At 42.6% G+C, this 23,567-nt stretch overlaps 1 protein-coding gene across 14 annotated transcripts in view; it reads right to left on the bottom strand.

The window, feature by feature from the left end:
- Positions 1–23,567, bottom strand: part of UNC80 (unc-80 homolog, NALCN channel complex subunit) — a 120,201-nt gene that overhangs the window by 82,098 nt on the left and 14,536 nt on the right. For 7 of the 14 annotated variants that reach the window (XM_057412246.1, XM_057412247.1, XM_057412233.1 and 4 more), the window contains exons 8-21: positions 20,422–20,683; positions 15,418–15,552; positions 14,557–14,779; positions 13,032–13,172; positions 11,935–12,203; positions 10,952–11,302; positions 10,010–10,156; positions 7,968–8,115; positions 6,494–6,642; positions 4,551–4,717; positions 3,750–3,851; positions 2,258–2,472; positions 1,627–1,733; positions 967–1,126 (exon numbers count right to left, since the gene is read on the bottom strand). In XM_057412246.1, the coding sequence (XP_057268229.1) occupies positions 967–1,126; positions 1,627–1,733; positions 2,258–2,472; positions 3,750–3,851; positions 4,551–4,717; positions 6,494–6,642; positions 7,968–8,115; positions 10,010–10,156; positions 10,952–11,302; positions 11,935–12,203; positions 13,032–13,172; positions 14,557–14,779; positions 15,418–15,552; positions 20,422–20,683 (2,576 nt within the window). The remainder of the gene's footprint in view (positions 1–966; positions 1,127–1,626; positions 1,734–2,257; positions 2,473–3,749; positions 3,852–4,550; positions 4,718–6,493; positions 6,643–7,967; positions 8,116–10,009; positions 10,157–10,951; positions 11,303–11,934; positions 12,204–13,031; positions 13,173–14,556; positions 14,780–15,417; positions 15,553–20,421; positions 20,684–23,567) is intronic. The other 7 variants (XM_057412239.1, XM_057412244.1, XM_057412240.1 and 4 more) reach the window with 5 other exon arrangements.

Here is a 23,567-nt window from a genome sequence, read left to right as displayed (position 1 = left end):
GTGTTCAAAGGGTAATGTGAGAAAATAAACACAATGGCAGAGAATGTAACTCAAATGTAAAGCTACAGAAACCATGGTGAAAATCTACTCCTTTTTGTGTGTTTTTGGGAGTCAGGTTGGGTTTTCTTCAAAAAAAGTAGAAAAAAGCAACAGAACTTCAAGATAACAAGGTTGTCTCCCTGACAACAAGAAGGAGCTCTGAACTGAGGACATGAGCATGTGAACCACTGCATGACATTTTAAAACAGAATATATCATGACCTTCTATTATTCATAAAGGCACTTTTCAAACGTTCCTGCTTTTGAGAGTAAACTGCAATTAAATATACTTCTGTGGAAAGGCAAAGTAGTGTTGTTGTTATGATGCTGTGCGCTAAGAAAAAGGGACCGCATCCCTAACGAATGGTATGCAGACACTAGACATGCAAACACAGAAGAAAAGAGATAATTATAGCAAGGTTTGTGCAGGGTTTGCCATTTCTGGGCTGGTCTTTGCTGGAACTGTCAAATGGTCACAAACTGGGGAGGAGGGAGAAAAAAAACAACAAACAGAAAACCTGATGGAACACCCATTGTTATATTAGGCAATGAAAGATTTACACACCTAATTTGGAACTGAATAAGTGCTTTGAAGCAAGCGTTAATTTTTTAAGTGTATGGATCAAATTCAATCTGATTTTAAAAGCCAAAATGTTGCATTTGCAGAATTTATTAGATTTTTTTAAAGAAAATTGACTTTTCTAGATTTTTTTTTTGATTTTTTTTTTTCTAAATCAAAACAAATGAAAGAAGGAAGGGAAAGAAAACAGTTACAAAGACTAAAAAGTTGGAAAAGGCTGTAATGGATACAAAACCTATGGAAAAAGCAGGAAAAAAGGGAAAGGGGAGAAATACAGAAAGAAAGAGATTTAAAAAAATAAAGTTTAAAGGAAATAAAAAAAGGAGACGAGAACCCTGATTTCTAACCATCTTTTTCTTCTGTGTGATGAAGCTTGGATGGGTGTCTTCGGCAGGTGCGCCATTTACCAAGACGCTTGAAGAAATTCTCCTCTTCATCTCGCCCATTGTCCAGGCCACCTCCTGGCCCCCCACCTTCTGACAGCTTCACTGCGCTGGTAAACTTCACCTGTACAAAGACAAAGGGCCAGGTGAGGTTGTAGCATACCACTTTCTCTTGGTCTTGTTTAGCCATAAAGCAACTACAGAAGGGCTGTAGCACAGAGGATCACCATAGAAATGCAAGTGAGTCTGCACAGATTTACGTACGCTGAAACGCTTCATCTTTTAAGCTTTCTGCTTAAAGGGTTGGTCTTTCGCAAGAGGCTGTAAAAGCACAAAGAAGGAAGGAGAAGTGTGACCAACAATTAAACCTTAAGCATGTTGACAGAGCCTGCATTTCTCTCAGTGAACCAAAGCAGACTGACAAGTACAGTGTTGGACAGGTTTAACCTAACCTTCACGGTGAGCCACAAAAGTCCAGTATAAAATTTCCATGGCACTCTACTCGGAAGATTCTATGACAAAGTCTGACTGGCTGCAATGTCTGTGATGAGTAGAATGTTTCCTTGGACAGATAAAATCAGACAGAACCCATCCTTCCAAGGCAATCCAGCCTGACACATTTACCTTGGAACTCTGCCTGATGAAAGACAGACGGTCGACAGAGCTGATATCTAGGAGATCTTCCACCCCATCAGCCAGGCCAGAGAGGGAGGAGCGCTTCAGCCAGTTCCCTGTTGCAGAGTAAGCCACTCAGGACAACTGTGAAAATGCTTCCAAGCAGAATCTATTCATTAGCAACTGCAGCATATATCTCCAAGGTGGCCATGCTAGGGTATGGGAAGGTAGAAGGAAAGGGGAAGGCAACCTTTTCATGTAACATGTATTAACTATCATGCAAGGCCAGCTCACGGAACTCATAAAGGATATATTCTCTATCTGTCAAATTCTATTTGGAATATTTCTCTTCTACAGAGAAGAACAACGCCTGTGAGATTAAGGTACTAGCCTACTACTTTGGAGACAAAGATTCTATATTCTGTTTTGCCACAGATATCTGGTACCTTTGGCATATTGCTTATGTTTCCCTTTGCCTCAGTTCCCCATCTGTAAAATGGAAAGCAGCATTTCCCAGCTTCCCTTGGGAGAATATACAATATACTTGGACACTAAGGAACTTGTTGCAATATTTCTTGAGACAGGTATATCTGTGTTTCTATGCACATGCAATATGTATATAGAACAGGAAGAGACATACATTTACCTATGGGGAGTTTGAGTTTCTTTCGAAGGGAGATTCGTCGGGAACGGGAGCGGGAACGCCTGTCTGTCGTAGTCCCAGAGTGAGCAGTGGTACACTCGGATGTGTCCTGCTCAGACTGACTACTAGTATCACTCGCTGCACTCTGTGACTTGAACATCTTTCGCCAGAAGTCCTTGCGACCCAGAACGGCCCCTTGGATTTGTTCATCACTGGAAGAAAAGGGATGCAGATTGTGAACTGCATTTCACAGAAGTTTGGATGCTCAGGGGAATGAGGTCTCCCTCCCACAGCCCCCTCCTAACCTCTCTCTTCTATAAAGATGTTTAATTTTGAATTCCAAACATGCTTTTCCCAGTGGGACGTAATCAAGTTCAACAACATGCTCAGTATTGTTCAAGGCACAAAATAACAATCTTCTCTACCCTGAGGCACTTGCCCACTGAACAGATCATTCCAATTTTTAGTTCTTACATGTGAAACAGAAATCATCTTCTTTAGGTCAACATGAGCCATGCTGATAAGACTATACTGGTGCTTTCTACAAACAGGTGCACTGGAGAGCTTTTGGACATCATGACAGCCATTTGTGAACCTGCTGGGGTCACAGCTCTCATTAAGGTACTGGAATGGGGACAATGTATTTTCCTATACTCTTGAGATCTCCCATGGCTATGGCCGGGCTCAGAGCAGCATAGCTTGCTGCAATTCTGCAGAGCAGTAAATGGTTACCCTTGAAGTCTCAGTAACAGCGAGACTTTGCAGGCTCCGTTAATGAAGGAGAATACAGAATATAGAGCTCTGTACCCTTGTGCAATGTCTTCATACAGTTCTTCTCAAAGCACTTTAACAAGACAGATGCGTATTCAGAGGCACAGAGAAGTTAAATGACTTGTACAAAGTTGTTAGGGACCAGTGGCCATTTATAACATTGATTACATTTACTTCAGTATTAAATGGCTGAACTCTTTGGATAACAGAGGCTTCAAACTTGCAATACCTAACAGCAGATTGATTTGCTCATTAAGAAAACTGGTAGATCACCTGCACTGATAAGGGAAATGCACCAATCTTTGGAGACTACATGCCCAATATAGGTCAGGATGGGCTGTCTCTTGGGAGACACCTTAGCAACAATTTGGAAGCTGAAAAGTAATAGAATGATCTCCCAGAAGTAACAAAAAAACATGGAGAACAGCTGTGATAGCATCTCTGTGGAACTAACAGTCTATTGATGGCTATGGTAGTATGAGATACTGACACATCTACTGCATGGTGATCTTTTCTGCTGGTTCTCATCAAAATCAGGGTGGGTCCAATTGGCAGCATTGAAGATCAGCATTACCTGGATTTTATCAGTAAATCCTGAGCACTCAACACATTTGTTGTACTATCCAAAGAGGTAAGTCCTTGCTGTCCTGCCCATTTGTACTAAGCCCAGAAGGAAGCAACTGGCAATAACATGTGAAACAACTCAATATTTACTTACTGTTCTGGTGTTTGCATTGGGCGGCTGGAGATGTAACTACGGCACTCATCAGGGGCAGCTGATGCCTGGCCTTTGTCGATGATGACACTTCCTACCTCGGATCTATACATACAATATAAATCATGAGCTAAAGTGAACAGATGGCCCATTTCATGGTCATCCCATAGCTGTATGACATGGAAACCAGCACTGCTGAGCTGCTTTAGATTTGTATCCTCTCTTTACCAATTTACTGCCTCTATATATAATTATTCAAGAAGAAGTCATCACTTCTAAGAAGCAAAGCCAAGGCTTTTAGGAGTTTTGCAACTTTGTTAATCCTTCTGCTCAATATTTTAACATGACAAGGCTCAAAGCACCAGAGAAAATTTCTTTTTGCTAAAGAAGCACAGCAGGATTAGATTTACTCTCGGACTTGTTTTGCATACCATGGTTTACCCGTCAGATAAAAACCACTAAGGATGTCATACACATTAAAAGCGATGTCCACACAGTGCTTTGGGATTGACACTATGCTTCTTACTTTTCTTAACCTTTCCTTTTTCCAGAGTTTCCATTGCACTATTCTCTTAGGCCTCATGTATGAGAGTTAGGTCTCACTTTCTGCTGCAAAACTATTACTGTCTCAGTCCATTAAGTTTTAAAGGAGACTGCTGCCACAGTACAATTCTGTACATCAAGAACTGACATACACTATCATGATAAAAGACACAAGCCCTTGGACTTTCTACATTTGTGTTCAGCGCATGTATTCATACAGCCATATGCAGGTCATTTCCCTTCTGCCTCCTACACACCCACCTTTTGCTCCCAGAAGGTTTTGGTTCTTGTTCTGTTTCCTCTGTTTTTTTTCCTGGTGTTAACTTTTCAGCACTGTCTAAGAGGGCACTGAGCGCCACTCTCCGAAATACATTCCCATGAGCTTCCTTGATAAACTGGACCAGCTGTCGGATGTCACAGTACAACCCCTGAGTAGCAAGACATCATGGAAATGAAAGAATTCAGTCTGCAGCTTGTGAAGAAGCAGTATCAGTCATTTCTAAGGTACTTCAGCGTTACTGCCTCCGGCTGTTGTGTGATATACCCTCCATCCACAGGGTTTGTGTTTTCTGGCTGAGATCAAAAGCTGGAAACTCCATTTAGTGCACTCAGAAGAAGCAGACAAAGAGGAGCATTACTGCTAGGGAACATGCTCTGTAAGGGGCATGTAAGCAGATGTAGCGATATCAGAGACTAAAACACCTGCAAGATAAGGAAGCTGCAAAGATGACTTAAAGCCTAGTTTATTCCATTCATCTAGCCCAAAAAATCTTAAAAGACATGAAAAAGTTAGGAGGGAAAGGGCAGTAGAGTGCAAAAAATTGCATGTTTAGTTTCAAAACCAGTGGGTGTCTTGGGATTTTTCTTGATTATTTTAGAGCTTTACATCATGGGAAAAAAGAGGAATGACTCACTCATTCCCCAGCCTACTCATACACTCAAGGCTGGTTTTAGTTCTGAACATTCATGCACATCTGTGATGTGACGAATCACCTCTCCATGAGAGGGCAAGGAGAAGCAAGGAAAAATTTTACAGGTCCTGATTTTTAATCTGTAAACTTTCCTCAAAGATCTTGGGTTATTGCAAAAACTCCCAGTTAGAACTGCACAGTCAGCTTTCAACAACACCCCCCCACCCCAAGCAAACATGTAATTGGATCTATATACTGATTAAGGCTCTTTTTCATAAGATATGTAACACAAGACTGACTTTAAAGAGTGACACAACAGGAAATCCTCACATATACTCTGTGTACTGTATTCTCTATACAGGCACAAATGATGATGCTATTCTTAAAGGTACACACTAACTAAAACAGGGTCCAGAAAGACATACAATTTGTAAGGAAAATTTACAAATCTAGATCCAGTAACAACACGTTTTTCTGTGTCCCACCACATCTCTGCCAAGAAACATTCCAAAGGAGGAATATCTGCAGGAAAAGAAGACTTGGACATAGATAAACTATCCTGCTGGTTTAAAATATTACTGTTTTCCTTCTTCCTCTCCCTTTCCTTTATGGAGCTGTCCCTTTAGCTGGGCTTCAGTGCCTCTACAGAGCACCTCAAGAGTGCTTCTTGGTTGCTTCCATAAGGAATCCTAATTTCTGATAATAAGGAGGTGTTTTGAAATTAGCTGCTAGATTCTGCACCATTTGGAAAGAAGCTCATACTATCTACTAGATTGCTCCGGGAAGACAGCACATAGGCAGCAAGCAGCAAGCAGCAGCACCTTACTTTCCTGCAGATATCTGGTAAACTGAATGTTTGTCTAAACCTTGGGCAGATGTACCAAACAGCTGTTCAGTAACCCACATACTCTGCCACAGGCGTGTCTTTAACCACATAAACTGGCTTTAACTTTGCTAAAAGTTGATTTATGCTGGCTGTGGTCTTGTTCATTAATCCCTTGCTCCAGACTATGCTACTAGTCCCTTTGGAAACAGAAAGAAACCCAACACAGAAGCTGCTTGAACAGAGAGACAAATGCAATTCAGAGGGTACAGCTTTCATCCTGGCTAAACCCCCAAGTTCAAAGGCAGGAATATAAGAAGGGCATCACATTTATATCATGTTTCAACTGTGACTCCATAGCTTGCTACACTCAAGGGATTTGGCTAAACTGAACTAATTCTTCATTGTAAAGCCCTACTGTAGACACTCAAGTGAAAAGTAACTTTGTTAACACAAAATCAAGTGCTTACCAGGTTTTCTGGGCTGTGCAGTTCATGTGTAGTGGACGCACAGCGAGTGATCAATGACTTGAACATGGCACTCACGATAATACCTTCAACACTCTGAGCTGTAGACTTGTTGTCCGCTGTGGTGAAGTTATTCCCAAATCCAGCTTTGTCTGTGAAATTCAAGTACAAGCAAGCCCCATTGTTAGAAATGGTTTAAAAGAGATGGCTTAAAAACACACATAAAGGGATTCATATACGTGGGCAAGTACCCACCTAATATCATGCTCAGTTCTCACAATCCCACGCCAAACAGAAGGGAAGGTTAAAATAAATGAGAAAAAATGAAATCTTCCAGAAACTGGAGTATGAAAAAGGACTGAAATGATCAGGACCATTCTGGCTTTCTTTTATACACGTCTCATTTATAGAATGCACAGAGTAAGACATAAAATTTGAACAATACCTCCAGCTTTGCTATTTGCTCTTCTAAAGGACAAGAGATGTTTGATTAAGCTGCTAAGTGACAACACCCATGAAAAGAAAGTCTTCTGCACTACAGGAATGCTGTTTTTGCAAGAGGCACAAGGTGACCAAGCTCTCAGAAAGAGTCTAAAAAGAATTACACATTTACAATAAGAACCATCCTGGTTTGACTAGGTGAGAGAAAAGCCTTTCAAAAGCTGCATGAGCTGCCATGCTTCAAAGCATGAGCCTGTCAATACTTCATGAATACTTGGGGAAATGACCTCGGAAATCTTCACAAAAGCCTCTTATATAATATTTTTGATGCTTTCTTTGAAATGCCTTGGATCAGAGGTAGATTAGTAGTCAGGTCAGACTTGCTAAGTGCTTCAGAGGAGCTATTCCTACTCTGCAAACAGTCATTGTTAACTAAACAACAGTTAACTAAAAAAAATAAAAGTTTGGTCATTCTAATAGCACCTGGAATATTTTTTCCTAGCTAAAAATAAAAACATATATACATATATATAGAAACACATGCACACGCACTTGTAACTGCAGGCATGTGCATCTGTGTGCTCATGTTCTTGTTTATTCAATCTGTTCTTGCTATTTACCATCTCACCTGAGGCACCAAAGGTTTTAATGCTCAATTATACCTCCAGTCAGAATAAACCCTGAATTAAACAGGCCATTGCAGCTGGTGCCTGGCCATGTCATGAAGCAGAAACCCTCCTGCAGGAGGCCCAGTTGAATGAAAGAAAATATTCCCACTGAAAAGCCATGAAGAACAGATAGGATGAATCAAAAGAGAGGCCTTCAATTTCAGGTGCATTGGATGATATGAGATCACTGAGTGATCAAATCAGAAGAGATCCAACTCCTCTGACCCACTCTGGCAGGGTATACCCCATATTCTGAGGATAGTTATTCACCTTTTTCTCTTGAAAGGAAAAGAAAAAGGGATGGCTTCTTTCTGATGGTACAGTTTAGGAATATTCAAGTGAGAGTTTTTGATACCAGCTGTACTTACTGTCAGTGACTGGCTCCATGCAGAATCCCAGTAAAGCATGCAGGAAATCCACCACATTATTGAGGGAATCCCTGTTCACATAGTCCCTCATGGTCTGCCGGAACTGCATCTTATCCAGTTTGTACAGCTTTGTGAGGCAGTTTTGAGCCTGCAATGATATCCATCACATCAAAGTACATGTTTGAGTTTTGCTAAGAGGAGCAAAACTCTTGCTTAGGCAGTGCTCTGCTGTGCTGTCTAAAGTAACTCCCCTAGAAGCTGGAAAGTTTGAGCCCTGTAACAGAGGGCAGGTTTGTCTCTGAAGCCAACAAGAGGCGGTGTACCAGTATGGGTACCACTGTTTGGAGGGAGTGGTGAAGTCACCGCCAGCCATGTCTCAAGGCCTATCCTCCTCTCTCCAACTCCAGGGTAAAACCTCACTGAATATGAATGAAATAGGACTGTCCTGTCTCAGTCACACTGCCTTGGTGAAACAGGTTCTTAGCTTCAGGCATTTTCAGTCTCTGGCTCAGATCTGACCTATTTGATGCACCTATACTCAGTGACCAATTTATATCATGCAAAAAAATTAGCCTTTTATTTAAAAGCTGTTAATTAGAAGCCAACTTCTTATCACAGGCATCCATCCTACTGGGACCCCATGCATGCTGGACTTAGAGAATTTGAAATATCAGCTTTATGGGAAACTTGAACTCTCTGCTACCTGCAATAGGGGCTTAAATTTCCAGTAAACTCAGACATGTGATTGCCCATGCAGTCAAGACAAATGGTGCATGCAAAGCAGTTTGGCCAGACAAATGCACAGAAGATGCAGCAGACTTAGATGTGGAGGAAAATCTCTTCCGATAAAGACCTCAATTCAGTAAGTCTGGTAAGAACTTTGGCTCCAAGAGACCTACTCATTTATGCTTAATGTTATGCATAGGCCTAAATGTTTGGCTGGCTCAGCTCCAACACAACATAAAAGCCATCGTTCTGATGAATATGCTATGTGTTCAATCAGTGCTCTGTGCAGAACCTTTTTACTGTTACCACTGGGACTCTCTTACCCTCATCTGTCCCATTGTGTCCAGAACTAACACTACTGCTGCAGTCTCCCCAGTACCCAGGAGTCCAGTTAAGAGAAGAATGCTGCATGAACGCAGAGGCAGCCAATCCAACTCTGAGCCACCTAGCTCAGATCCCAGAACCAAATTATAGCTCTGTCGGCATGGCTCAGGCTAAACAAAGCCATGGAGACGCACTTGGTTCCTTCCCACCTACACCACTGTAAATTCTCATTAATCGTCAAAAATGCTCCCTGCTGCAAACACAGAAAGCAAGGAGGAGGCATGTACTGGAAAAAGCCTTTGAAAGGCTCCCATTTGACAAGTCATTGTGCTGATCTCAGGGACTCAAACTTCTAGATGAAGTCAGATGTCTGGGCTGCATCCTGGGCACTTTTTACTGCTTCAACTTGAGCAGAATCAAAAATCTAAGGAAGCAAAAGTGACCATCCACCCTGCCCCTAAACAGGCCATGGGTCTTCTAATCCCTTGCAGCACAATAGCATGCCTGCAAGCACAGTGCACTCCAATTATTAGGAGCTGATGGAGCAGCCCAGCAGCAACCAGTCATAATCACCATTGAGAAAAGTGGGCATAACAACACTTTAGACTTCTAGATTCAGACATGCAACCCACGATAGCTGCACCTCTTATAAACAGCATACTCTGTTGGGGTACTGCCAATGTGAAAATACACTTATACCAGCTCACACAGGGGATTTGCTCCCATTTGCCCCTTCCCAGACAACCCATTCATTGGAGAGGTGAGAAGCACCCTGGGCCTCAGGTGCGCTCTTAGAAAGCCCCAGGGGCTAGAAGTTAACATCAACAGCTGCAAATCTGCTACGGCTGGGCTGCAACATAGTCTGTCAGCTGCGGCAAAGACCAGTACATCTACTGTCAATACAGAGAAAGCTACAGAGGGGCAGACAGCAGTCTCAGCAGCTGATGTCAAAAGTACAGGGGAGACACTAAAATGAGCTGTAATTCTCTTACATTCTCCCGGAATACCTGGTGTCTCAGGCGATCTCCCGAGAGCCCCCGGTGTCCTTCTCCACAACCATAGGCACAACCCAGGGACTTCACAATTTTGATGAGCATTGTGAGTGCCAGCCTATGGGTGCTGACAGATGGCCCTTCATCCTGAAGGTCACAGAGAGAAAGACTGTGAAACCAGGGCACAACCACTAGTATCTTCCTAGTACTTTACTTTTGACATCCTGCTGTCCATTTCTCCTCTCAGACACTCCATTACTGAGTTGTTACTCTTGAAATGTTTACTGCAATTATTTTTCAAGCTTAAGGACCAGCCCCCTCCCTTTCATCTCCCCTCAAAAAGCCATGCTTTGAATGCAAAGCCCTGTGCAAACTGCTATGAATACCACTCAGCACTTACTTCAAAAAATTCTGCCTGAAAAAGCAGAGATGGCTTTCTTGAGCAGAAAAACGAGCATCTTTTTAAAATGTCTTAGGTATTATGCCACTATGAATGATGACTTTGGAGGTCAGCAACAGCATCTCTTGGCCAGTTCTCACAGCAACAATGAAAAATTCATGATTTATGGCCATCAAAGAAAAGAAACTGCTCACACATTGGATTCTAGTTTTCCTTAAAAGTTATTAATAATAATCTCCCCAAAAAATCATTGTGGTTGAGGGTTTCAGGCCCTCTGACAAGATACTGAAAAGGTCCATGCAAGGCTCATAAACTGTGCTTTCGGCAGCTGCTTCGCTGCAGTTATAGTGCGTGAATATCCAAACAGGTTTCTTCTGGGGAGCCCCAACTGAGCACCAGAGTAAAACAAATTAATTAGTCATTGTGGTGCAAAAGCAAAACTAAGGAGGGAAACCAGAAGAGCAGTTGCATACACACACATACTCCATCTTAACAGACCCTACAGTACATTTGGGAATTATATAAAGGGAAGCAAGACAAACCTTTTCCTGGTTTTTGTCATTCTTTTCATATGGCCCTCCTCCACCACCTCCATCGCTTCCACCTCCACCGCCTCCACCACTTCCATCACCTCTATCTCCATCTCCACTAACTATGGGAGCTCCAAATCCACAAGCTGAACCACCAGAAGCAGCTCCTTTGAGCTGGAAGGATCCTTCACTTGGTCTCTTTTCAGGCACCTCATTTTCTTTGTTCTCACTCTTCCTCCGAACCTTCTCTACACAGGGCACCACACCAAGCTGAAGTAAGCACTCCACAATGTTCAGTGCCACATCGCAAACCCGGGAACTGATATCATGGTTCAGGACCAAGTAAACAGCTTTCAGGACCACCTGGGAGATTCAAACATCATATTTAAAGTCTGACTTATTTTCTCTCCTAGTGCTATTTAGTGTCTGGAAATCCTAGGCAGAGCAGAGACTTGTTATAGCAGGCACAGTACAAACTCAGAATGAATTACGTATAACCCTCAACCCCTCAAGCTTACAATCTAGGTGTAAGACAAGAAACCACAGGCTGGGCACAGTCAGGCAGGAAAGGAAACCAAGAGATGGCATCTGTGAGCCTGAGAACACTGCTTCAGTGCACCAGGAGCTGTCAAGTCATTAAGGGGAAAGCAGAAAAGGTGAGTTTTAAGGTGCCATTAGAAGAAAGGTGCTATTCAGTTTTATACTGGTTTGTAGGGAACTTGGTGCATGCACCAGGAACATAGCCATTTCATAATATCACTTGATTTGATGTGTGCATTCCACATGCACATGCGCTCCTTGCAAGGAGTAACAGGAGTTGCAGTATCTCAGAGGAGACTTTTATGATATGCACAAATGTATCTGACTGACCTTTATGTACTGCTGAGAGAAGTCATATAAAGAGGTGGAGGAAAAGCCCATCAAACCCCTGATCTCAATGGTACAGCTACATTGACAGAAGAGGGACCTGGCTTTCCTCATTCCTTGCCAATTACCGAGAGATCCAGCATGCCGTTCTTGTGGACAAAGTTGTTGGTTCCATCAATGTGATCCGTATCCTCCAAGCAACTGTAATTGATGCAGGAGTCTGTCAGGCTCCGGGGGAGGTTGGCACATGCAAGCGGCTCATGGGGCATCTCAGGGATGGGCACCTGGTTGCAAAGCTTCCTCATGTGCTCACTGAAGAAATCAGCATAGCCCACATTGAATGAGGCCAAGGTAGTGTTGAAGGTTGCCACAGTGATGGTGGAGATCTGGGACCGCACTGCAAGGAGGAAAATGGCAACCTGTAAATTTCCATCTCTAGGATAGTGGAATGGATAACTGGGGCTGTGCTTGTTTACATGCCAGGATGCTATTTGCCTTCTTGGCCACGTGGGTGCACTGCTGGCCTATTCAAAACAGCTGGCTACCAACGCCTCCAACACTTTCCAGCCGCTCTTCCCCAAGCTTGGAGCATTGCATGGGGTTATTGTGATCCAAGTGCAGAATCTTGTTGTCACTGCCCACTATCCCTTAATTCACTGTGTTCAACAAGGCGGAGAGAGCATAGGGAATCCTCTGTATCATGCATCCTGTCTCCCATCATGATCACACTGGCATTGCTATTTCTGCAGAGGCCTCCAAGACAGATAAGCCCCAGGGTGACTTCAACTAAATTTCAAATCCAGACTTCTATCCTGGCTTCAAAGCCACGAACCAGGAGGAATAAGAAAGAACCTGTGATTCGCAGCACAGTCCAGCAGCTGTGGCCTGCAAAGGGGTATTAAATCCCAGAAGATTTCCTAGGAATACCAAGCAATACCAAGTTTCTGCCAAACTTGTGTGCTGTTGTGGTAAGGTGATAAAAAACCAAACTGTGCCTCCTCTCTGCTGATGGCTGCCAAGTTTTATTTTACAAACTGAACCAGATCAATCTGAAAGGTTTGGAACGTTTTCCTACACAGAACAAAAAACCTTCTCAAGAGATGCAGGGGGCGGGGGAAGGAAATAACACTTAGTCATATACTCAGAAAAGGAAGAAGTAACTCTTCCTCAGCTTCTTAGAGTGATATTTTAGTGAAACGGTTTTTTCCTGGTATGTTAAATGTACCTTCTTTGACTGTATTCTCTCCATGGCTGTTCGAGTGGTCTGGCAGATCAGAGACCAATGTGTGATGGGAGTGGGAATGCCTGGCGCTCAGGCTCTCCATTTCCGTTGCTGTGTCAGAGCTCCCCCGTCTGGTAAACTTTCCTAAGGTGAAGGCAAGAAACGGATAATTAGTTTACTCATCTCAGGTGCTTGGAGATAGGTGAGGTCCGAAACTGAGGGACTGGAGTCCACAGAAGTGAAGGCCTTCCAGGACCCTGTGAAGCAGAACCAAACATTATAGTGGGGCTCACTGACATGAAGACTGAATGTACAAATTCTTTGCAAAGCTCTTCCCCTCAGCACACTGATTTTAGCCAACACCTACACTGTCACTCACCAGGAGTAAAGTAAGATTTGTCAGCACTGAAAGACTCCACCCTTTGGGGCTGGTTATAGGAATTTGGCTTCTTCTTATCCAAAAGAAACAGGTGTATTAGGATGGGGAGTATTAAAGCAAAAGAAAATAATAAATTACAAATCAAAAGAACCTGAAAGAGGGGGACTATCTGAAGTAGGCAGGATCTGTGGACAATTGAATCTGAAATACACAATCTCACTGAGATACCAGAAAGAAGGAACTGTAAGTTAAGCCAGGACAAAAATCTGGAACCCCTGAGATCAAAATTTAACAGATTTCTTGAGCTACTGAACATACAGAAAGGAGGATTTGGATACTAGATTTTTTATGCTTGTACAAATCTCTAGGGATACACACAAATACGTACAAATCTTTAAGGCTTCACTTGGCTAAGCTCATTGTCTGGTGTCCCAAAGATGCTTACAATGGAAACCTTACCAAAATGATGCCATCTAAGCCAGTGAAAATGAGATTGCCTGGCATGGCCTTAGGCAATCATTTTGCTGCCTATCGTCTCCAAGAAAGGGTGCTAGGATGAAAATCTATGACATTAGGAGTAAGTTTGTGAAACAGAAACAAAGCCTAAGCACTGTTCAGAAAACCCGGAAGCTTGAGGGAGCCAGTATTTATATTTAAACATAGTACCTTTGCAGTATCAAAAATTGCAATCCTCACTATCTGAGCCAATACCCTTACTTATATTGTAACCAACATTCACTTCAGGAAGACTGAATATCTTTTTGCCATACTCCTAATGACCATATTGCTGCCTCTCCAGAGATTTCTCTTTAAAAGAAGAGGATGCAACCATTCCTTGAATCTATTTTAAGCTGCAGTTGCGCAACACTTGCTACCACTCAGGAAGTGTATTCAAGTGGTACAGGTATCACTACAGGTTGCTACAATAACTATTATTCCAGTACGGATGATAGTTTTCAGAGGGAAAGTGAACTAAAATGGAAGTCCTTCCAGATCTGCTGCCAGCAGAGTTGTCACTTCTACAGACAGGTATGTAACAGAACACAAAAGACAGCAATAGGATGGAAGAAGAAAAAGCAAGCCTCTGGTGTTCTCTGAATGCTCAGGATAGGAATGACAGAACCTGAGGTAGAGATAACAACTTCTTACCTAATATGGTGGTTTGCCATCCTCCTCTCTCAATGCCACGCCGGTCCTCTCCGATTCCAGAGAAACTGCCAAAGGAGAAAGTGCTGCGAGTGGGTGAGACATCCAAATGATCCTCGTGGAGGAGGAAGGGTACCCCCATCCTTCGCTGCCGCTTCTTCCCTGTGTGGTGGAAAGGAATTGACCCTTTGCGCTCACGCTCCCTGTCCTCTTTGCGGCTCTTGAACTGCAGGAAGAAGAGGAGAAGACATGAGAGCAGGTAGAGGCTTTGAGGCATGGCAAGCTACCATTTGAGAGAAAAGGATAACACAGATGTGTGGCCCAAGTATAGCCTTCCACTCTAAACTTTTTATCTGGGACATCTAACCCTGATGGCTGCTATCTGCACTCTGGAACCATGTGAGCATTTAAAGGAACTCAGTCTTTCCCTACACTGGGATGGATGCCCTTGTATAATTTTATGACATCCTCAGACCATGACCTGGATTCATAGAATCCACAAAACTCTGCTAAGTATCCTGGATGGTTGCAAACTCACAGCTTCATGAAGTAAAAACACTGGAAGAACTCACTGAATCAGCCGGAACTATAGTGAGCACCAGCACTTAAAAATCAGCAGTGTTTGAGTCCCCTCCCCTCATGCGTTTCTGCAGGACAGTTATTTAAATACAGATTTCAGTACTGTGTTTGGAATTTGCACCTAAAAAGCTATGTAATAACACACAGAATCACTTCCAATGAAAAGAGATGTCAATCTCACATACGGCATAAATACATAGTCCAAGCAGACCTTCAGCTGCTACTTAGCGGGTCACTGAGGTGCTGAATCATAGGTATACTGAAGTACAATTTTCTTCTACTCACCTTTTTGAAGATGTTCATCCCCAGATCTGTGGAGAGATCTGGAACTGCTGGCCTGCGCAAATTGGTCATTGAAACCTTGGAAAATGCCTCTGTGCTTAGTGACTTTTCTTCCTCATTGCATTTCATTGTAAGATCCTGCAGCTCCCAAAAGAAGACAGTCAGCACAAGGAGAAATAGAGGATAACCAGCTTTAAAAACAAGGCTACTTCCAAGAGCTTTCACAGGAGCACTGTAAAGGAAAAGAACCTTCAATTCATTACACAAGACACTATGGACACATTTAACGAAAAACAAATGAGCAAACCAAATTTAGAAGCTCCTGGAATTATTGACCTTGAGTAACATTTCTGTAACCACATTAATAAAGTACAGCATGTTGTGCTGCCACAGAAGGCCTCAGGTGTTGCTGCCAGCATGGTCTAGTGGCATGGAAGACTGTGTTCTACTCTGATTCTGATCCCAGGTATGACTCTGCACAGCTAATGATATTCTTGAAGCCTTGGCTTACATTTATGAGGATCACAATGGCTACCCTTTTTGAAACACTTTATTTAAGATCTAAGAGAATACCCCCTAAATAACATATTCCTTTAAGCATGTATTTTGGACCTGAAGTGCAGTAAGTAGCACTTACTTCAGTAGACTGGATTTGTAAAAAAATCTATTTACTCACTACAGAAACCTAATAATTTCACATCAGTAACATCCTTCACTTGTAATAACAGTGCCCCAAAGTCTGTCCCTCATAGTTCTTATCATACTCGTGAAAGCCTCCCCAGCTACAGCAGCGAATGTCCCACGGCAGTTAAAACCTTGAGACTAATTTACTCTGGTTTCAGTAGAGGGCACTCCCCTTCTGCACTGAGGAAAACGCCTTATAGCTGCCTACTGTAAAGAAAGGCTTTGCTACAAAAGGTGGAATAAGCTCAGCTCCTGGCCATCTGTTCTCATTAAAGATTTGATTCCACTCTTCATTGAGATGGTTGTGCAGCTGACCTGACCAAACTCCCTCAGGGTAATTTTCTTCTGCCTAAATACCAGCTTGTTTCCAATGGAGATGCTCCTTTTCCTTGCTCCCCCATCAGAAATGTTCGGCTAAACAACTCGGTCATGTTAAAATACCTCTTTGCTTTCAATCCAGTGATAGCCATATGCTAACAACAGATGAAGCGACTTCTATGGTATAGGAGGTTTAGATTCTGCCTAGCCATACTGCGTCCTGCAGAGCCAGCCAGCTCTGCAGCACACAAGTCTGCAGTTTTATGCATATGAAGGTCCAGCAAAAGCGAATGACAGTCTTTGCAGCTGAAGTCTTAAGCACCAGTTATGGTGTTTGCAGTATTGGGCTACTGGGGACCACACATTCTTCAGAGACTTTTCAGACTAATCAAAGCCTACATTTGAATCCTTCCTATTAATTTTATCAACACAAGAATAAAGAAGACACACAACAGAAAGATTCCTCTTCACCATTGTTTTCAGTCATGATATGCTTTTAAACCATTTTCATATATCACTAAAGATTCAGGGGAGGAGTCATATATAAATTCTATAGACAGCAAATCAGGATTCAACCATAGGTGCTCTCAACAGTGAGGCCAGCAAGTACTCCATATGGCTTAGTTCTTAGCTTTTAGAGCTCTCGGGCCTTTTCTGGCTGAAGACAGCCAGAGAGCTCATCAAATGGATTTATTTCAGATTCTTTATCTTTGTCCATTAATTTCTAAATCAGTGTTTTATGAGGTGCTTACCGTCCCCAAAAGGACAGAGTAAGGATCAGGGGCTACTGGATTAGAAGCCATACAAACACACAGGAAGACCCAGTCTCAGTTCTGAAATCTGCTTAGGGTAGGTATCAAGCAAATACTAGAAGAGCAAATTACAGAATCACCTTAAATCTACAGTGTAGTCTGTGATGTATTGTAATGAATCAAGCTAGGATGCCTGTTGAAGGCTGATGTGGCTATTCTGTGCAGGGGACTATGTGGCAATTATGGTATGCGTAAGATGGGTATGAAAATACAACAGTTTGGGGGCTGCTGCTCTAGGTTTTCTTGTTTCTGTTTTGGTTTGCCTTCCTTCTGCATGACTGTATGGCTACCAGCTCATTAGTATATCTCTCAACTCTCAAGCTATTACACTTGAGACTTTTGGCTTGATATTAGCATTGCAGCAAGCATTACATCTGCATTGGTCTTATGCTTAATTTAAGCTTTGGCTCTTTGCCCCTGCAATGTTAGTGCAGAGGTTTGTGAGCCTCTGAAGGTTTCACTTCCTATATACTTATTCTGAATTCCTTATACTGAATTCACTGTGTACAGGTGCAATGCAGACTTTCTTTAGCATATGCTGCCAGGTCTGAAATATGTTTAGACTAAAGTCACATTCTAGAGGAAGCTAGTATTTATTTCATTCACACTCCATCCAGTACTCCTTTTCCTATGCAACAAGGAGTGCTGGCATTCTTTGCTGCTAGTTTACTAGGCAATACTCAAGTTCTCTCAATCTCAGCTGCTTTAGCCCATATTTGAAATGTGATTTCAGCCACACAGAAACCAGGAAGAAATGTGAGAGTTTTGCTGAGGCTTAGGGAGATGCAGGAAGCAATGCTGATAAACTGCAGAACAATAAAAAGAATGTTCATTTACCAGAAAAATCTACTGGCCCCTGATGTGATTTGCAGGCAGCTGGTTTTGTCTTTTGCCTGCTACTTTAAATCTAGCCTGCTGAAACAGAGAGTGCTGGTATTTCTGAAAAGTCATTGATCAATCTTTGAGCAGAAATGATGACTATGTTAGGAATTTAAGATCTAGACAGAAAAAGCAGGCTTTAAGTATATTGTTAGATAGATAGAAAGAAATTACAAATCTTAACCAGCTGGAGGTGGCATTCCTGCTTCTGACAAGCAAAGAACCTTGAGTGACAAGACTCTGAATTTGACAACAGCAGTCAAGTCCCTACAGCTGGCTGGGATGAAAGACAGCCTCGGTGTCTCTATGCATTGCACAGCTTTCAGTCCTCAGATTTATAAAGCAGCAGGGCATGAGCTGAGATTTTAGCTACGTGGAAGAGCATTTCAACTCCTCCATCACAGCTGCTCTGCATAACAAAATGGAAACCCTTTTAAATAGAATTCCAATTTGATGAAGTACAGTAAAAATACACAGGACTGACACAGAGGTTACCAAAAGCAATCAAACCTAGCCCTGGTGGGAAGAATGCCCTGGAGAGAGTCTTCAAGTTAACAGCTACAAAGTACCCAGTGGAATTGCCAAATGGCTTTAACAGAAGAATGTTAGCGAACAGCAACCAAGTAAAGGAGCCTTTTGCAAGAGAAACAGCCTGGAGAAGCAAGAAATAGCCAAGTGTGTAAAAGGAGGGAAGCCTTTCACAGTATATAAAGAACCAGAACTACTGCAAACAGTGCCTATGGAAAACAATCCCATTCATTCTGCCACTGTGCTCAGAACCACTGCACTGCTGCACCAGTAACTGAATTTGGGTTCTTCTGAGCAAGGGTAAAAGGACAGTAGATGTATGGAAACAGCGAATCACATAAGGAGCAATATCTTCCAATTCTCCCTCCAGGAGATGATATTAAGGAAGACTTTTCTGTACATGCACAGCAACCCTATAAAATCTCCATGCAAATGTAGATTAAGACTGAAGAGTATTTCATATCACCTGGAATCCATGGAGGTTTGTCAAGCTTTTACAGGGATGAAATGGGCACCATTTTATAGAAATGACACTAAAGTATAACACAGTTTAAACAATACTGCTGCTGCTAAGCCCTTAAAACCACAAGTTACCACCAGCCCTCCATAAAAATCATAAGAATGCCTATAAAACCCTAAGATTTAAAAATAACAGTACTAATATTTACACTGCTTATGCTTGTCTTCTGGTTTACAAGCATCTGGGCTATGCAGAACAGATATTTTACCCTTCTCCCTTACAAAATGACATCTCAAAAACTGCCAGAGCTCTACAATATTGAAAGCAAGGATTTTAAGAAAAAAACACCAAAAATTCTGAGAGTTCTGACTCAAGACAGACATTTGACAGCAATACTAACAGAAGGTACAGCCTTTTACTTGAGGTATGGCATAAAATTGAACTGCAAAAATAGCATCTCTATTAAATTCCGTTAGGCAGTTCCATCAACTCACTAAATCAGAATTTGCTGTTAAAAGACCACATGACAGGAGAAAAGTGCACAACCTAAAAGTAGCACAAATCAACAAGGAGATTAAATGAAACTGCAGCAGCATCCCCTTTTTATCTCTGGAATACACAAGGGAGCTACACAAACCAAAAACATTTAAGCTCTAACATGAAGATCTTTACTGTACCAAGGTCAGGAGCCTGGGGTTCCTTTTCCAACAGAACAGAGAGCAAGTCTTGACACCTATTAGGACAGTTTGTCTACAGAGGTTTTGTTGGCAAATACAGAACTAAAAGTTATGCAGCAAGAACAGCAGGAAAAGACATAACAATGAGGAGGGGTTTTGCTCACTGCCACTGCTTGCAAAGTCTACTCCAGTATTTTAACCCTGGAGTGTTCAGTGCTCTACCAACTGTGATTCCTTTTCTCTCTTTCAAGGGGTTACACCAAAGCTCAATGAGTTCTGAGCATTACAGCATAACATACAGGCAATCTGGTTTCCTCTTACAACTACATTAGTATATTCTCACATTAAAAACTAATGTTATCACAGTTCACCTGAGATTAATTATCCTAAATCAACCCTTGAACTTTCAGCAGGCACCAGCTCTGACTCTCTGCATCACATTCTGCCTCCAAACATCTCATTGTTCTCAGGGTTTCCTTCTGAACTGATGCACATATCTGACCTCTGGGCAGTTTCACAAACACCAAAGTTGTGTTTTTCACTAGTTACAGTTTCACAAACACCAAAGTTGTGTTTTTCACTAGTTATCCAGCCATCACTTCCCAGCACCACCACAGTTCCTATTTTCTTACTGATGGTAACTGCTTACCTGAGTTTTGTGGGTATTCACCAGAGAGGGTGGAGCAGCCACCATGGAGCTGCTGCGAGGTCTTGGTAAGGGAGTGACCTCTGGCTCAGGTGGTTTCTCTGGCTTTTCCTGTAGCATATGCCTCAGCCTCTGCAGGTAGTACATTAGTGACCACTGTGTGCCCTCCTCGGACCAATGTGGCTGCAGCAGGCAGCGCAGCACTGCTACATCGAAGTATGTGGCATAGCGAGACTTCTGGCATGGGGGGATCACCAAGGACACCCTGTTCCAAAGAGTAGGAGTAGAATGTTAGTCATCAGGTTCCTCAGCTTTCTGAATAAAGAACCACTCAATAATGATCTGTCAGGTTTGTATGTTGTCCTGGGCTCAGCAGTAGCCGTCATTTTTCTCCTTCTTTAGTAGCTGGTGTAGTACTGTGGTTTTGACTTTCGGCCTGGGAACAGTGCTGATAACACTGATGTTTTTAGTTACTGCTCAAATGTTTAGACTGACCAAGGACTTTTTGAGTCTCATGCTCTGCCAGGGAGGAGGGAAAGCCGGGAGGAAGCAGAGACAGGACACCTGACTCAAACTGACCAAAGAAGTATTCCATACCACAGCACATCATGCCCAGGATGTAATTGAGAGTTACCTGGAAGGGCTAGGGCACTGCAGGGTTGCACTACGTATTGGTCGGTGCTCAGTTGGGCTGGGGGAGGGGAGGGGAGGGGGGGGGGGATGTTATCGGTTGGTGGGTGGTGAGATGTTGTATTCTCTTCCCTTGTTATTTCCTTTATCATTATTATTATTGGTGGTAGCAGTAGTGATTTGTGTTATAACTTAGTTACTAAACTGTTCTTATCTCAATCTGTGGGAGTTGCATTCTTTTAGATTCTCCTCCCCATCCCTCTGGGAGAGGGGGAAGGAAAGAGGGGGGAGTGAGAGAGCGACTGCGTGATTCATGGCTGACTGGGTTTAAACCACGACAATGTTCAGCTCTTCTTTAAGGGATCATGCTTGATATCACAAAGTTTTCTTGGATAGCTGGGAACCAGTTCTGTCCTAGCACTCAAACTGGTCCACCCTTAAAGACCCAAGAGCTCAACTAAAAGGCCTAAAATTTAAGCACCCATCAAGAGCCGTAAGCCAATCCCTGCAGAAATCACTAGGATGTGCACACAGCTGTGCCTGCTTGAGCTTGCAGGGATATTTGATACTGACCCTTTGGGACTAAGGCCCCAACTGAGGAAAGCATTACTGAAGACACATAAGTGGATATTTAGCTTTCAGCTCCCTAGAGGACACAAGTACATGCTTTCTTAAGTGTTTTCTTGAACAGGTTTGCTTTATTAAACTGTGGTGTAAAGGCACGCCTTCAGCACTTGGGCTGAGTAATTTGTTCAGCTGGAAACAAACAACCCTTGAGCTTCTACTGTTCAGATACTAGTAATATATGTTTAGGAATGATTTACATTTGTATAAGTCAGGCCTTACTTAAGAAGGAGCAGGCAGGGCAGCTAAATTACTTAACCCTTTAAGCTAATTAAATTTATTCTTATACAAGTAAACTGTTACAGACACTCTTTGCCAGGGTGTGCAGGAACATTTTCAAGCCTTCATTATAATTTTTCTGCCTTTCAGGTGGTATCATTTCCTGATGGGTTTTAGTATGGAATTTCCTAAGTATTGCAGAAGTTAGTGCATGCAAAAGCAAGATATCTATCTGTAGTAAGCCTCAGAAATGAGACTCCAGGGATTTCAGATTTTTAAAGGAATCATAGAATAGTTTGGGTTGGAAAGGACCTTAAAATCATCTAGTTCCAACCCCTGTCATGGGCAGAGATACCTCACCCTAGACCATGTTGTCCAAGGCTCTGATCAAAATCATGCCTGTCTCCAAAGCCAATCTTACTGCACTGAAATGCCCCAACTTTTTTACTACTTATTTTTGATACCATTTCTCTCCCAGTCAGCAGAGTACAACTGGCCTGACCTACCCTCTGCACAGTCACTAGCTGTTAAAAGACAATCTGTCAGAAATGTAGCAGTGAGAGTTGGAGGGAATGAGAATCACATGGCAAAAGGTGTGAAATGCTGGGGGTGGGGCAGGAACTCTGGAGATTTGTCTATTTTTTTTTTTTGCCTGCCAAAGTACCCATTTTAGATGTTTCCACTCAATGTGTTAGAAACACACTGAGCTGAGTACTGCTGTGATTTTTTGATTCTATAAAAATGAACAGCACTTCTATGATTTGTATTCTCAGGCATTTCAGAATCATCACAAGAACATCAGGTATTTCTGTTTTTTTAAAAGCCATTTTTACTCTCAACTCTGCTACACAACATGCAAACAGCATTGGCAGGACACCCCCATTTCACATTCTGAACGGAGGCATCCAAGGCCACAGTCCAGCAGAGCATTGGGGTACAAGCAGCAATACTGACCAGTGGAATCTCTAAGTGCCTAAAGTGAAAGGCATGCTTAAGTGCTTTGCTGCATCACTGCCCAGTGCCACAAAGCTGTCCTGTGCATCCAAAGCAGATACAGAACTGACAAAGGATAAACAAGTGCCTATGAACTTTGACACCATTTGGAATCACATGAACCCGGCTCCATATTACATGCTTGGAAAAAGGGGGCAGGTGGCAAGGCTGTGCTTGAAGCAATGCATGCATCTAGAACTCCAGCCTGCAGGAGCTGATTTGCTGCCAGCCACACAGGCCAATATTGAAGGCACTTGGCGACTGCAGACCTGCCCGTCTGTGTCAGCATATGTCACTATCTGCAATCTATAGATTCAAAGCTTCTTCCCCCAGTGTATTCAAGGCAAAAATGTTACAAGTTTGATGACTTTAAGATGAGCTGTTACAAAACCCTGAAAAGCTGAATTAGGAAGGAGAAAACCATGATAGAGAGATATATGCTATAAAGTTTTCCCCATAAACCTAATGTGAAGACTGGTTTTGTAACAGTCAAGATTGCGTCACATAGATGAGGTCTGTAAAAAAATATAAGGACAGCTGGGGTACTCAAAGGATCTCAGTAAAGGAAATAAAGGCTACCACCTCAGGCAACTGTAGAGGAAGATGCATTGCTCTCGGTCTCTTTAGAGGACACAGATCAGTTCTGAATCTAAACAGCCTTTCACGCTCCCCTGTATGCAGCA

Source organism: Pezoporus wallicus, unplaced genomic scaffold (assembly GCF_028554395.1).
Source record: "Pezoporus wallicus isolate ANWC-B61680 ecotype Strahan unplaced genomic scaffold, APGP_CSIRO_Pwel_v1 contig_6566, whole genome shotgun sequence".
Lineage (NCBI taxonomy): Eukaryota > Metazoa > Chordata > Aves > Psittaciformes > Psittacidae > Pezoporus > Pezoporus wallicus.
This window is presented reverse-complemented; position numbering and strand designations above follow the sequence as displayed.